Source organism: Patella vulgata, chromosome 3 (genome assembly GCF_932274485.2).
Source record: "Patella vulgata chromosome 3, xgPatVulg1.2, whole genome shotgun sequence".
NCBI lineage: Eukaryota > Metazoa > Mollusca > Gastropoda > Patellidae > Patella > Patella vulgata.
This window is the reverse complement of record NC_065881.2, coordinates 1,278,306-1,292,814: the sequence shown is the minus strand read 5'-3', so window position 1 is coordinate 1,292,814 and position 14,509 is coordinate 1,278,306. Positions and strand designations below refer to the sequence as shown.

Here is a 14,509-nt window from a genome sequence, read left to right as displayed (position 1 = left end):
TAATGCTGTGTATTATCCAAGAAGTCAATAGATTTAAACTGTTGGCGAGGTCTTTCGGAGTTATCTCCCCTTTTCAAGCATAATGCCCATGATTCATCCTAAGTGACACATTCCCAACGTACAGTTTTATAGATTCGCTATTACTTGTCCTTGAAGAAAGTTAACTATTATAATGAGAACTGTCAGCTCTTCATCTTATCTCCCATAATGTATCTTTAAGAAAGTTAATTCACCATTTGCGTGAACCCCCAAATTTGTCTTCACATATATTTTGTTTGAGGAGAAATTCGAGCGTTCTTAAACTATTTGAACACTAAATTCGACTTGAATATTGAGATAATGTCATAAAGAAAATGTTTGCATGGAACTGGATAGATTGAAGATAATCGTTTAAAGGTTTTGGCTAACGTCAGTCTATAAAAAAACAATTTCACAAAAATCTAATTAACTGAGGAAAGTGTCCTCTTGATTATAGTGTAGTAACGCCATATCATGGTTTTTCCAGTTGTATAGCTCATAGATGATTCAAATTACACCAGTTAATATCGTGCTATCAGGATGCAGGAAAATGGTCTAATTGTTGCCCTATTTCCTCTCCTTCAAGTTACCATGACAACAATAATATCATTCTATCATGTTAGACAATAACAACTGTTATATGTGCATCTAGGTCGGGGTCATTTCTAGACTAAATGTTAAAAGGTGAAATATTTACAACTAAGATATTCATACTGTATCAACATATTTTCAAATACTGGCCAGATAGACGTGCTATAGTAAACACAGTGTCGGATTCAGGCGGGGTTGACAGCATCAAGAATCTCTTTTTGGGGTTGGTGTGATGTAGCTGATGAATAGGGTCCAGATATAACTACAGTAACCACTGATACCCCGATTTTCAAACGTTTTGGTAGAACCCTTCCCCCCACCCTTACCAAATATCCTACGACCTCGACTGATATGAGTCATGCAGTAACAGGAAAATATCCTGGTTTATAAATTCTTCCTTATTAATTATTTAGATATTAAAATACATGTTTAATCTGTGTATTTAGTTGATATACGCCTAAAGCATGACTATATTGTATTTCAACTTGAGATAGTATCCTGGTAACCATTGCTCTGAATCATTAAAACTTTCCTCCAATATCGTCTTCGGTTACTGTCGTCAATTAACCCCAGTTTGGTCGCAGTCGGAGCATTCAATCCCATTTCACTTCCCACAGCTAGTGTAAATTAAACTTAATGGTTTTAGATCCCTGACTACACTGCGGCTAGATCTATTTGTTAAGGCCAACTGAATTTTCGTCAAGGTCGTCAAGGTTTGTTTGCGAGATTGTAGACTATGATTAGGGTAAGCATTGGGGCTAGGTCAAGGGCTAGGGTTAGGGTTGGGATTAGCGCTAGTCCTGTTTAAATCCCGTGACCAAACTTGAAGTTAGCCTTCGAATAGAACTATAGTGATTTGTTGGGAGCTGGATCCACAGCCCTTGGTTACTATCATGAAGACCCTTTTAGATAAGGTCTGGGAATATTAACGCACATTTTGGTCCAATCTATTGATATATAACTTAGTTTTAATCAACGTTTTCAAAGCCTAAAACCTTAAAAATATTTTCTTCAGTTTTAGTTTTATAATTGACAGTGTCTTTGATATTATATCCTCTTCCAGTCGCCTCACTGGTAAAATTGATTGTAACCGTTTAGCCAAACCAATCGCCTCTGATCGCGTCATCTGGTACAATTGTCTAACCGTTTAGCCAAACCAATCGCCTCTGATCGCGTCATCTGGCACAATTGTCTAACCGTTTAGCCAAACCAATCGCCTCTGATCGCGTCATCTGGTACAATTGTCTAACCGTTTAGCCAAACCAATCGCTGTAGGATAATTTGGATATTAATTAAAAAGTAAAATCTAGATGAATATATAAATCATGTGATTTGCTTTATATAAAAATGTGTGTTTTGAACTAGTCGCTAGTAAATTGTCAACTTTTCACATATCTGTGGCTTTTGTATTGTTAGTAATATTCAACCATAAACAGTTATGGGTCGATATCAGGGATTTCAAAATCAGTGTATGTTTATTTCTCGTCCGAAGACACCCTGGGAGACGATGAGACTGACGAGTACTCCTCCCTTTATACAAATATAAAACTGTTTCTGTTCTTAGACATCTCAGCTGTATCAAAAAGGGATGAGATTTTTTTTTTAGACATATCATTTGTCATCATTTTCAAATTTACATTTGTGCAACTACTATTGTCACAGTTTGCATACTATTTAACTTTGGCGCACTTTGATTAAAACACTAAAAATAAGAGGGAACATTGCCGCGGAGTTATACATAATTTTATTATTGGATCTGAATTACAGCAAATGTCACAGATATTTTTGTGTTGCGAGGTTCACCTTTTGATTTGAATCAAAGAAATAGAAAAGTTAGAAATGAAATCAAAATTGTTTTACTCGGAATCAGCTAAGATTAATTTGTATTGATTTAATTTTAGTGATGTTTGATTTTATGTAAATCTGTCAATTGTTTTTTTTTATTTTCAAATATTTAGTGAATCTTGCAAATTATCTTTCTTTTTTAAACCTTAATTATAATATGTATTTGTGATATAAAATATGTATTTTTTTTATCCTCTTTTAATTATTTTTGTAAAATTCCTTGCATTAATTATTTTTTGTAAAATTCCCTACATTAATTATTTTTGTAAAATTCCTTGCAATAATTATTTGTCCATACCATGTATTTTTCTCCTAATGCTATATCGCGTATCTGTTATTTCATATTGCAATAATAAGCATATTATATATCCATTATATATTATTTAATGGAAAATTCGTTCCGTTTAATTTGGAATTTTAGATTGTTGATGATATAACAATCAAATGAAACGGAACGTAAATACCAACTAGTGTCAATTGGATTGCCTTATTGGCACCGAAAGTGCCAAACGTAGAACCATGTTATTTCGCTTAAACCTAGTAATTATATTCTATGAATGTCAATCAGTTTTCGTTAATCACATATCAGCATTTATTTTAAGTTTTCTGTGTTCAATATAATCAACACTGCTTATATACTGCATTTAACACTGTAAAACCTCTATTTAGAAATATTTGTATAGATATCTTCATTCTGTCGATATCGATCGCTACATATCAATCAATACATATTGATACATATCGCTGTAGGTTATAAAATAAATATTACAGTATATAGACATATTTAAAACAAACATATCTGTAATATTATATATGTCTCAAGCAATGAACACATGAAATAGAAATAAAATTGGGTTGAAAACTTTGTCAACCCAATACATTGGTTATTTTGAGACTAATTCATTTTAATTATGTCCGGAGAAGAGGCGTTTATTATCTTCAGATATCAACTATCAAGGCTACTTATACAAGCAAATGTGAAAATTTTTCTTGAATCCAGGTCTTTTTAGATTATAGAAAAAAAAATATTGGCTGTTCAACAACTTCATCTTTCTTTAAACAACGTTAAACTGTTCAAAAACTTCATCTTTCTATAAACAACTATTTTTGTCAATCATTTCCCTCCCACTTTCTGTTTTCCTTCCCGCGTTCCCCCTGTTCTACCATTTTATCCTCCGACTATTTTTCTAACTGGGTTTCTATCTTTACTTTTCTCCAACTTCCTCCACTCCTTCCTCCATCTTTTCCGTCTTTCCGGTTTCCCTCTTTCCTTCGTTTACTTCACCTATCTCTCACATGTTACCAAACAAGTTAGAATCTCTGTTTTCTATATTTGAAATAGGAAAGCATCTCAACGCTTATTTTTGTAGTTTGCTTTACAGCTTTTGACAATATTAAATCATATTATAAACTTATAACACATTAATTAAAATAAACTTCTATATTTGATTGGAAAAAAATTTATTTGGATCAAATAAAAGCAAATTATCCTGTTGATAAAATGTAGTAAACTTTGACGTGATTAATGTTCGAAATTTTGGAAGATCTACTGGGCCCTATTTCTCGAAATCTTAACTAAACATAAAATCCAAATTTTAGTAGATACTTCAATTTTGATTGGCTAAGCCCTAAAATCAATTTAATATTATCCAATCAAATTACTAAAATTTGTATTTTATCATAGTTAACTTTTCGTAAAACAGACCGCCGATTCTTTTAATTTGGTTGTAATTAAAATGTCTGATTATGATAATTATGTTTTTTCTTGTCATTTTAATCAATCAAATTATCGATACTATTGATTATGAAATAAACAAACATTTGAGCTTTTATTAAACTTGTCTGTTTTGTTTTTGTTTTCATACAACATTCGTAAAGTGATCATACTTTTCCCACTGATGAAATTGGATGAAATGCAATGGTGTTGATATTATGAGTGAGAGAGAGAGAGAGAGAGAGAGAGAGATGGGGTTTAACGTCACTCGACATAAACGAGGTCATTTCCGGACTAACATATGGTTTAGTTTCATTTCAATAATTCGGTTGCGCGCAGGGGTGTTTAGCAGTGGGAGGAAACCCATAGGCGACCCTACTCCTTGTCACGTACAACCGAGGTATCGAAACCACGCCAGTTGACTCAATGACAGACCCTATGATACAGCGCGGACGTGCTAACTATTTGGCCATCCAACCCCCCCAGTTGCTGGAATAAATGAATGCCAATTATAGTATCGATACAGACAAGACTATAACTGACCCCGACTACACCTAGAAGGTTCTCGCCCCGTGTCTTACAACGATACTTAAACGATTTTCAACAAGGTTTTCATAAATTTTAAATATATATTCAGAAATAACCCCCATCTGTAACACAAGCAACACAGTTTTTGTAAGCGAGTAATGGACCTTCCCCTTTAACTGAAAACACACTAAACATTTGGCAGAAATGAAATGGAAGGGGTGATACTCTTGAAACTAACATGTTGTTACGTGTGTAATGCTAGGATTTAGCCCATGCAGCGGCTTTTATGATTATTCTCAACAAATTCTGTCAAAGGTTCCTTGACGTGCATACCAATGTGTATACGGCGCGAACTCGGCCTTTGGAACTTTCCCTGACACCCCTGTAGGCCTCACCCCTGACCCGTGGGAACCGGACTCTATCAATCCGAAGGGTTCTTCCCTACCCACGTCTGAGTTCCAGTCCAAAGTCCATAGCGTGTTGTGATTTTCCCAAAAGGATGTAATACGAGGAATAGTGGATTAGCATTTAAGGAAATGAAAATTTATACCATAGTAAAAACTAGGATAATTTAGATAACAGACGCCTGAATTCGTCATTTATCATAATAATTGCTTTTTATAATAAACGTAAAACCACTATGTCAATATTAACCATGTTTATTGAGGAAGGGGTTGGACTAGACAAATAGATCAGATGAGTTCTGTTATCAGACAGGATGAAGACCACTAATTCACCTTGAAGATTAACTTCTATTATCAGACAGGATGAATACTACCTTGTAAAAACAGATTGACCTTACACCTGTTGGTGCAATTTCCTTTCTCTTTCATCATAGCTGATAATAGATAGACGAAATGTCGGGGTGTTCTCACTTAGCCGGCAGGCTTTGATGTCAAATTTTGCCGCTAATCCAGAGTTAATCCTAGAACAATGGTGTTATAAACTATAGTCCATATCTTTTTTAAGACTAAAACTGTATTGATTTTAACAAATTTAACTTTTATTAAATAACATTAAATAGCTTACACAGTTGAACATTTCCAATAAACGGCATTTGGTCTGCTTGACTTTATACTGAACTTGTAACCATTGTGTATTAAACATCGGCCACCTCGATTATTGGAGATAAAGCGAATATTAACCTAAACGTTTGTCATTTTAAAATAAATATCATTTCGACACAGATCGACCATCTATTTATATTAATATAGTGAATTGAATTCATGTTTGAAATCATAACGCCGGCATGAACTGTGTTCAAAATGTCATTAATTAGTTGGTTAATAAATTTTTTTAAGAGGGATTAAGAGCTCATTAACGCTGAACACTAGTGAACAGTTCTTGAGTGACTACTTTTAAACAGACTATAGTTTTAAGATCAATCAAAGGATTAACAGTCTGCCGGCTAAGTGGGAATACACCGAAATGTCTGCTACACCTTTAACGACAATTAAAATTAGCTGAAATTTAGCGTCATGCTTTTTTGCACCAGTGGTACAGATTAGGGCGTTATGCATGGACAGTAGGACTACGATCTACATTTTCTTTTAGCGGGGGGGGGGGGGGGGTATAAATGTCAGAGGATTGTTAACGTGCCGCTACTGGTATACGAACGACCTTCCGTTCTGCACCATGAATAGGAAATGAAATGAATGGGGGTTTAACGACCAACTGTTCTGTTTCACCTGGGCAAATGAATACGGGCGTATGACATTCTATGTGCTTTGAGGGACAGAGGCGCTAAGGCCTACTCTTATATCGAATTCCAACTGCCAAGGGATCTTTTGCGCGCTCCGTGTCCTCTCCGCCCTACACCACTGACGGAAAACCATGCCGGAAAATCTCGACGAACATTCTCGGCCAGCGACCTCCAGGTTAGCGAGCAAGGACACGGATACGGGTAACCAGAATGGTTTGATGGAACTCGGGGCCTCCTAGATAGTACGTCGCCATAGTACTGCACATAAAAAATCAAGCCAGGGTTGGTAGGTGATTGTTCAGTGCTGTGACTGGGTGACATTTCGATTTAAATTGTGATTACAATACGGTGTGTTAATGCAGGGCTGCTGAAATTATATTGCTTCAATCGACACAAAAATATCGTTCAATTATTAAATTTCAATAAATCGATTGCGTTTTTGGTAGTGGGAGAAAACCTGAGGACCCGGTGAAAACCCACGAGATTTGGAATGCCACCTACTCCTTGTCACATTTAAGCGGGGAATCGATATTATGCCACTTGACTCCATGACAGACCTTATGACCCAACGCGCACGCGTTAACCATTCAGCCACCCAACCCCATATTATATTAACGGCAAAAAAACGAATTTATCAAAAATACTCATCGGTGTAACCTGGCAACGGATTCGTGGTTTTTAAACCTACTCATGCGGCAATCTTCCGAGTCGTGTTCCCAGTAGAATCGCCCATTACAGTGCGAACAAATTCAATCTGATTAAAACACAGATCCTATTTCGTTTTGTTTTTATAGTTTAAAATTTCGTTTTACTTGTCTTTACTACACTAGGATCTGGAAGAGTTGTTATCATTGATGTGTTCTGAATCGTGTGAGGAATTAGCCAATGAAACGGTCTGGGCGAGCTTTAGGCGTGTTTTTCACGGAACTGTGGGTAATCCACTGGTAACATCAATGCTGTTTGGTTAATCAAATGTCTGACGTCATAGGGTCAAAAGCCGCTCGTATGACCTCTGACTCGACCTATCGCCACAACCGATCAGATCTTCATGTAAAAAACCGAAACGAAATATAGATCTGTATTTGAATCAGATTAAAATTGGTACAAATTTAAAAAAAGAAACAAATAGTATTTTTTGTATTATTTGTATATTTGCAATACACAATATGTATAAAAAATATAATTTAACAAACAAAACAATGCACAAGAAGAATAGAAATAATTTAACAAACAAAAATAAATAAAAAAAAGCAAATATAGATCTTAAGCATGGAATAACATTTCACCGGTAACAAATAACACTTTAAAAGTGACCAAATTCCTTTAATATTATTAGGGGGTGGAGGAGGCATACTAATTGTTGAAATGTGAATTATAGACACCAGATCGATTTATTTTACAATTACAATTTCATTTCGTTTCGTTTCGTTTGATTTGTTTTATTGTTTTAATTCTACCCTGGAAGAGCTCAAAAATTATATTTAAAAAAAAACGAAAAGAAACGAACCTAAAATCTAATCAGGATTTTATTTCCTGTCGGGTTATTTTATCTAGAGAGAGAAATGGTGTTTAACGTCCACTCGACACAAACTAGGTCATTTCGGGACTAACATATGGTTAGGACCCGGAGAAAACCCACGAGGTTAGACAGAAAAACTAACATGTAATTTAGATAACGTCTCCACAATAATACCCGGACGGTGCAGAAAGGAAAGGCGTTATATTAGTACGGGTCTGTTTTTCTGTGTTTTACATACGCACTCTAAGGCCGTCTACTTAAGTCAATGTGCTGCATGACGCTATTGTGTATATATCAGAGGGTGGCTTCCATATTGGCAAGAAATGTGTCATGGCGTAGGTCACTGAACTGCGACATTAAATTAATGTGTTCCGATGTATTTATTAGTATATAAAGCAATATTAATATGGGATCTTTGATTAATTTCTTTGTTTTAACAATTTTATAATGAAACTATGACCAGTGAAGGCCGCTGTGTATTTCCTATATTCATACTTGTATTAATTGCTATCATCCGGTATAAACAGCCCGTAATTTGTATCAGTTTCTTAAAGAAATTCGAGTAGACAATTTTCTATTTCAATCCGTTGTGTGTATTAAATCCTATTTGAATTACCCCAAAAATTAAAAGAAAATTATAGCTCTTAAACTATCAGCAGTTACTGAATAGAACCGAGAGCAACTGATAGGTTCATTGTAAAACCGATTTGATCATGTATCAGGGCCCTGTTTTGCGAAATCTTAATTAAAGATAAAATCCAAATTTTAGTAGATACTTCAATTTTGATTGGCTAAGCACTAAAATCAATCTAATATTATCCAATCAAATTACTAAAATTTGGACTTTATTATTATTATTATTATTACAGCATATTTATAGTGCACCCTTTCATATAACATGTTCAGGGGCACTTTACAAAGTGACAATGTAAATCACACATAAACAACAAGATTATGGGCATGTTAACGATTGTATACAGAGTCAGTTAAAAGCCTGATTAAATAAATGTGTTTTAAGTTGTTTTTTTAAAAGAATATAGAGATGTACAACATCTTAAACTAAATGGTAGATTATTCCATAAAACAGGTGCTTGATAACTAAAAGAGCGCTGACCATAAGAGACTAGTTGAACAGTTTTGGGCTTTAAAAGTAGTTGATCTGATGTACGTAATGTTCGGCCAGGTGTATAAAGTTCTACAAGATCTGAGAGGTAAACAGGAGCTAAATTATTTAAACATTTAAAAGTAAGTAATAAAATCTTAAAATCAATTCGATATTTAACAGGTAACCAGTGTAAATTATATAAAACAGGAGTTATATCGTCACATTTCTTAGTAAAACTAACAAGTCTAGCCGCAGTATTCTGTACTTTTTGTAATTTATCTATAAGCTTTATCTTAGTTAAAATTTCGTGAAACAGGTCTAAGATCTTGAGGACTTCTCCTGATTGACAAACTTCATAAACTAGCGTGTATAATAACTAGAAGTCACTTTGGGTTTGGTTTCTTGTTGGTATTTTAAAAGAACAGAATAAAGATTTTTTTTCTTTTAAATATTTATAATGTTTTAAGGGTAAATCAGAAATATCTTAATAATACGACTTTCGTTTTGCAGACGATATATTTAATGTAAGATTTAGGTAAAGATCTATCCATTCGTGCTATAATAGTTCGAAAATAGATAATCTAAAATGAATAATTTGAAAATTTCATTCAATTTACTCTATTGCGAGCGACGATATTAGCCTTTGAAGGTTTAACAGGACGTGTGAAATAATTTCAACCAACGTACTGGTTGTTCGAAGCTAAGTCTCGATCCTTCATTTTTAGCTTACATCAAAAAATGGCTGAACTATTCTAATCTATTTAATATCGGAGAAATCCGAAGCCATCGAGAGTTGATTATGGTCTTGATAAGTTAATTAATGTCTAATTAATAATTTAGAAAACATTTCAGTCCTAAAGAAAGATCTACAATAGGCAGATTTAGCTCTTGCATAATGTATGTTTAAGAGACTATCTCTAAATTTCAATACTTGCGTATACACGATTAAACCACGGAACTTGGTGGGCGTGGGTTGAACGAGTTTGCTGATAGAAGATGATAAATTAAATGCTGTACCATGGATGGAAATACGTCCACATTTTCTTACTCTGGGCAGGTGGGTGGTTCCAGATTTATCTGGGTAGGTGGGTGATTCCAGATCGATCGGGGCAGGTGGGTGGTTCCAGACCTATCTGGGCAGGTGAGTGGTTCCAGATCTATCTGCAATTTAATTGTTAGGACGCAAATGTTGAAATTTTGAGACGGCCATAAAGACAGAAACACGACTAACATATTTAGAACCAGAAAAATATATCGAGAAACATGATCAATACGCAGAACGAGAAACTTAATATTCACGATTCTTGCAAAATTTAATATGACATCCATATGAAAATAAACATTTAGATATAGAATAATCATATAAACAATTCCTGAAGACGAAAAAACCCCAGAGCATGACCAAAATCGTTAGAACGGGAGACATAATAATGACTAAGAACTTTTGTGCAATAAATATTTTAAACTTAATAAATTAATATTCATAATTCTTGCAAAATTTAATATAAAATTCAAATCAAGTAAACATATGATCAGAATCGTTTGAACGGGAAACATAATTATGACTAATAACTTTAGTGCAATAAATATTCTAAACTTAAAAAATTAATGATTTATGCCAAATAAAATATCAAATTCTCAAAAATATATTTCCCTAATTTATTATAGAACTAGATATATTGTATAATGGTGCAATAATTATACACAAGTTATAAAATGGTGTGTTAGCACAACATCTTCAACAAGCTGAAATTCTACTCAATACAATCATAAAATATTAACACAAGTTGGTTGGAATAAACGCATAGTTTTTAGTTAGACAAACTCACAGTTTTCCTTCCCACTTCCAGTGATGGAAGATATCAATGAGACAAAATGCTGAGATTAACCAGGGAAGAACACAGGCACACCAAAAGCAGAGGTTTCTTTAAACTGATGCTGGTATGGTTTAAGGTAAACTGAACAGTTGCTACGAATCCATGAAAACCTCATCATTACGATTATTATGTACTGAATCAAGTCCGAAATAATTCTGACCATAGTATACTGGACCGAACATTGTCTTCTGCTCACTGTTATTATTGCAGATGGGCGGGAAACGCCATTGGCCCTCTTGAAACGTCTGCTCCAGACAAACATTATATGGGATCTGCCCATTGCTGAAATTTAATTTAGTGTCCGAGAAAACTTCAGGGGATGGTGTATAGGGTGGAGGCTGTCCAGGAAATCCGTCCAACATTTCCGGATCGTATGGAGCGCTCGGAGCCCTAGGTCGTTGCTCGACCACTGCATCAGAGTCTGGCCGCAACCAACGCGCACACACAGCATTGCACACGTGATTTTCGAAACATTTCTCAATTCCCCGTTCTCCTTCATCCTTTTCTCCGAAAGCACCGTTCATACTGTGGATGGTGGGGAGGGTAAACTTGAAACCATCAGAAGTCCTGGCACCTTTCAGCCCCGACAGCACCATCTGACCACCGGTGAAGTCGTAACTAAAATGCATTAAAGTCTGTAAATCTTTTGGTGTTTTTTGAAGCCGTCTGAAATGGGGATCCACGAAATATTTAAATTTCTCCCTGATGACTTCTTCAACGATAACGTGTTCGTTTTCTTTCAATCTTCGACCGCTGTGAAAAAGAGCAGCATTTTCTATTGACGACTTGGTAGCCCATGTCACGGACATTTTCAACGCTTCGGGAAACTTTTCGTTGAAGGCCTGCATTAATTCCTGCCCTTTCAGGTGTTTTTTGAGTTCATTTTCACATCTCGTGGAACTCCCTGGTTTGTCGCGGAAAGCCTTCACCAGTATTTTACTCTCTCGGCGTTCCCCCGAACCTTTCAGTATACCTTTAAAGGCTTTAGTGGTGTACCCTTTTTGCCATTTACGAAAACCAAACTCGACATGGTAGGAGTTGTTGTTACTGTCCGGATCCGTATGATACGTGGCGTTAGAAATCAGTTCCATCATAATTAAACACGGATAGGGTCTGATACTATGACAGGATATTCTTTCTTGATTCAAATAGTGTGATCAAAATACCTCAAATCTAAGAATTAAGTTTGGAAACATTTTAAAAATTGGAAAAGTTGATTTCCTTTAGACGACATATATGGAACAAAAATTATATTCTGGTCAAACAGTTGAGTTCTTTTGAGGCAGAGCCGTCTCGTTAACGTTCATGATACACCATGTCCATCGAGTTATCAGAAGTCAGTCTGTCCCAGCAATTCACTGTTTCTTCAAGATCGCTTGTTTTTTTTAAAAAAGAATCCTCAATGGAAGTAACACAATGTCCAGCGACAAACCTTATATACTATTAAACTAGAAGTCCAACAAAAACACCAAAAACTATAGAAAAGTTATCTGGAAACAAACAAACCCTGGTTTCTAAGGATGACCCAAAGTCAGAAGTAATCCGTCCAAATATTAAACCTGGAACTATACAATATTAACACACATTTGGTCGTTCTATGTCTAAAAGTTTGACACACACTTGGTTGTTCAATGTCTAGAAGTTTGAGACTCGACTAATTCAATCATGTAATAGATCCAATTAATATAATAATATCCCCACGTGTCACCTGACCAAACAGATAATATGTTGGCGAATAGCAACCCTGGCTGTGTGTTGTACTATATGATGCACACTAATGTAAATACACGCTGTCTGGGCTGATTGATAAACGCTACGGGAAGTTGTAAAGTAGCTTGGGGAAAACCAGCATTAGTGATAAACTGGGCGGGGCTTGCTTCATATTAAAGATATATTATATATAAGCTAAATCTGCTCATTGCAGGTCTTTATGTTGGTTTCAAATGTTATTTAAATATTTAATAACACGCCCAACCTACAATCAACTCTCTAGGTTATCAGATGGCCATTTAATTTAGATATGGAGAATCGAGGCTAAGTCTCGAATAACAAGTAGCATTGTTATGATAATGAAAAATCAATACCACGTATATGGTCAAAACTCCAAACAGTTATTTTAATATATTCTTTTATTTTGATCTATTTTTGAACTGTTATAGCAAGAACGACCAGCCATGTATCTAATTTTATATACTCTTCAAATAAAGTAGTGGATATTGAAATGAAAATACCTATGCAGGTTGCGATATGATAAATAGTCATGGACATATGACATGCTTTGAGAGTATGTTTCACAGATGAAGAACTTATCGCCCCAACTGAACCACTGAGCTGCACATGTGACACTCAATAGCGCCATACACGTGGGAGGGGATCATTGTCAAATTTGACACTTCAAGGAAGGGTTGATGAAAACTGCCGCTTGCTGGTTTATCTATCCATGTTTGCTTCTTGTCGGTTCTTGCATAAGATTTGCTGTTTAGCGTATCTTTGCTTTGGTGTGTTACGCTTAATTTTATCGAAGGATGTAGCACTGCAAGAGGAGTGGGTCAGATTGCCCCAAATCGTGATTGGACGGTTGATTAGGAGCATGCCACGACGAATTGCTGAATGTCCGAGGATTGGTGGAACAATTACTCATTATTAAGACAAAAATCAAAAACGTCCATTTTCACTTTTGACGGTGTATCTCCTTGCGAGTGAAATGGGGCCGTCAGTTAAGCCGCCCATATGATATGTTTACGTTCATGTGTAGTAAATTGGCCTGTTATTAACATACACTGGTTACCTGTAATAAAAACAGCAGTGCATTTCCGCAGTTTTGTATTGTTTCTGAATGTCCCCTACTTTTTTTGAAGAGTATATAATGTATCTTTAATAAAAATTTATCATTGATCTACATGACTATTTAACTCAATGTGGCGCATCACTGATAACAGAATGAAATGTGGGTTAACTTCTAGTAAACAAAGCACTTGGGTCAGTTGAATTCATACTTATTATTTATATCCTATTTGATGGTTGTAGACACATACCATATAGGCCATATATGTAACGAACCATATAATATGAGCAAGATGGGGGTGGTGCGGTGTCTGTGGTAGGTGTACATATCTCATATGCCTGTCCAATTCCAGGGTTTTCATCGTCATCCTGTAGTCAATCTAATTCAAATACAGATCTATCTTACGTTTCGTTTTTTTATACTTTCGATGGCCTACACTACATGTAGCTAATTGATATAAATGTTGGTTATGGTTTATAGTGGTGATATACTTCATTGTTATTACCAGGTACAACTTATATTGATGTATATATTTGACAACAATTCATGTCATACAGTGAGTGGGGATACCCTGTAGAGAAAGTCTGCACATCTCACTTGATTATATCTGTGTTATGATGACATCTTTAAACATACAATATCTCTTTCATAAAAACACAGCAGTTTATCATCTTTAAAATTATAAACATAAATATTGGCAACCGTCCAACTTGTTGTTTAAATGCAATGGAAATTAACCATGAAATAAACTTTGGACTACGTTTATTGAAATTTCTAAAATTCACCTTTCCAAGAAATCTTTCATTTACTAGCAATCCTACTGTT

At 35.1% G+C, this 14,509-nt stretch overlaps 1 protein-coding gene across 1 annotated transcript; it reads right to left on the bottom strand.

Moving 5' to 3' along the window:
- Nucleotides 1-8,041: 8,041 nt before the first annotated feature.
- Nucleotides 8,042-12,659, bottom strand: LOC126816822 (uncharacterized). Its single transcript, XM_050543569.2, has one exon. The coding sequence runs from the start codon at nucleotides 11,991-11,993 to the stop codon at nucleotides 10,992-10,994; it is 1,002 nt and encodes a 333-aa protein (XP_050399526.1). The 5' UTR covers nucleotides 11,994-12,659; the 3' UTR covers nucleotides 8,042-10,991.
- Nucleotides 12,660-14,509: the final 1,850 nt, after the last annotated feature.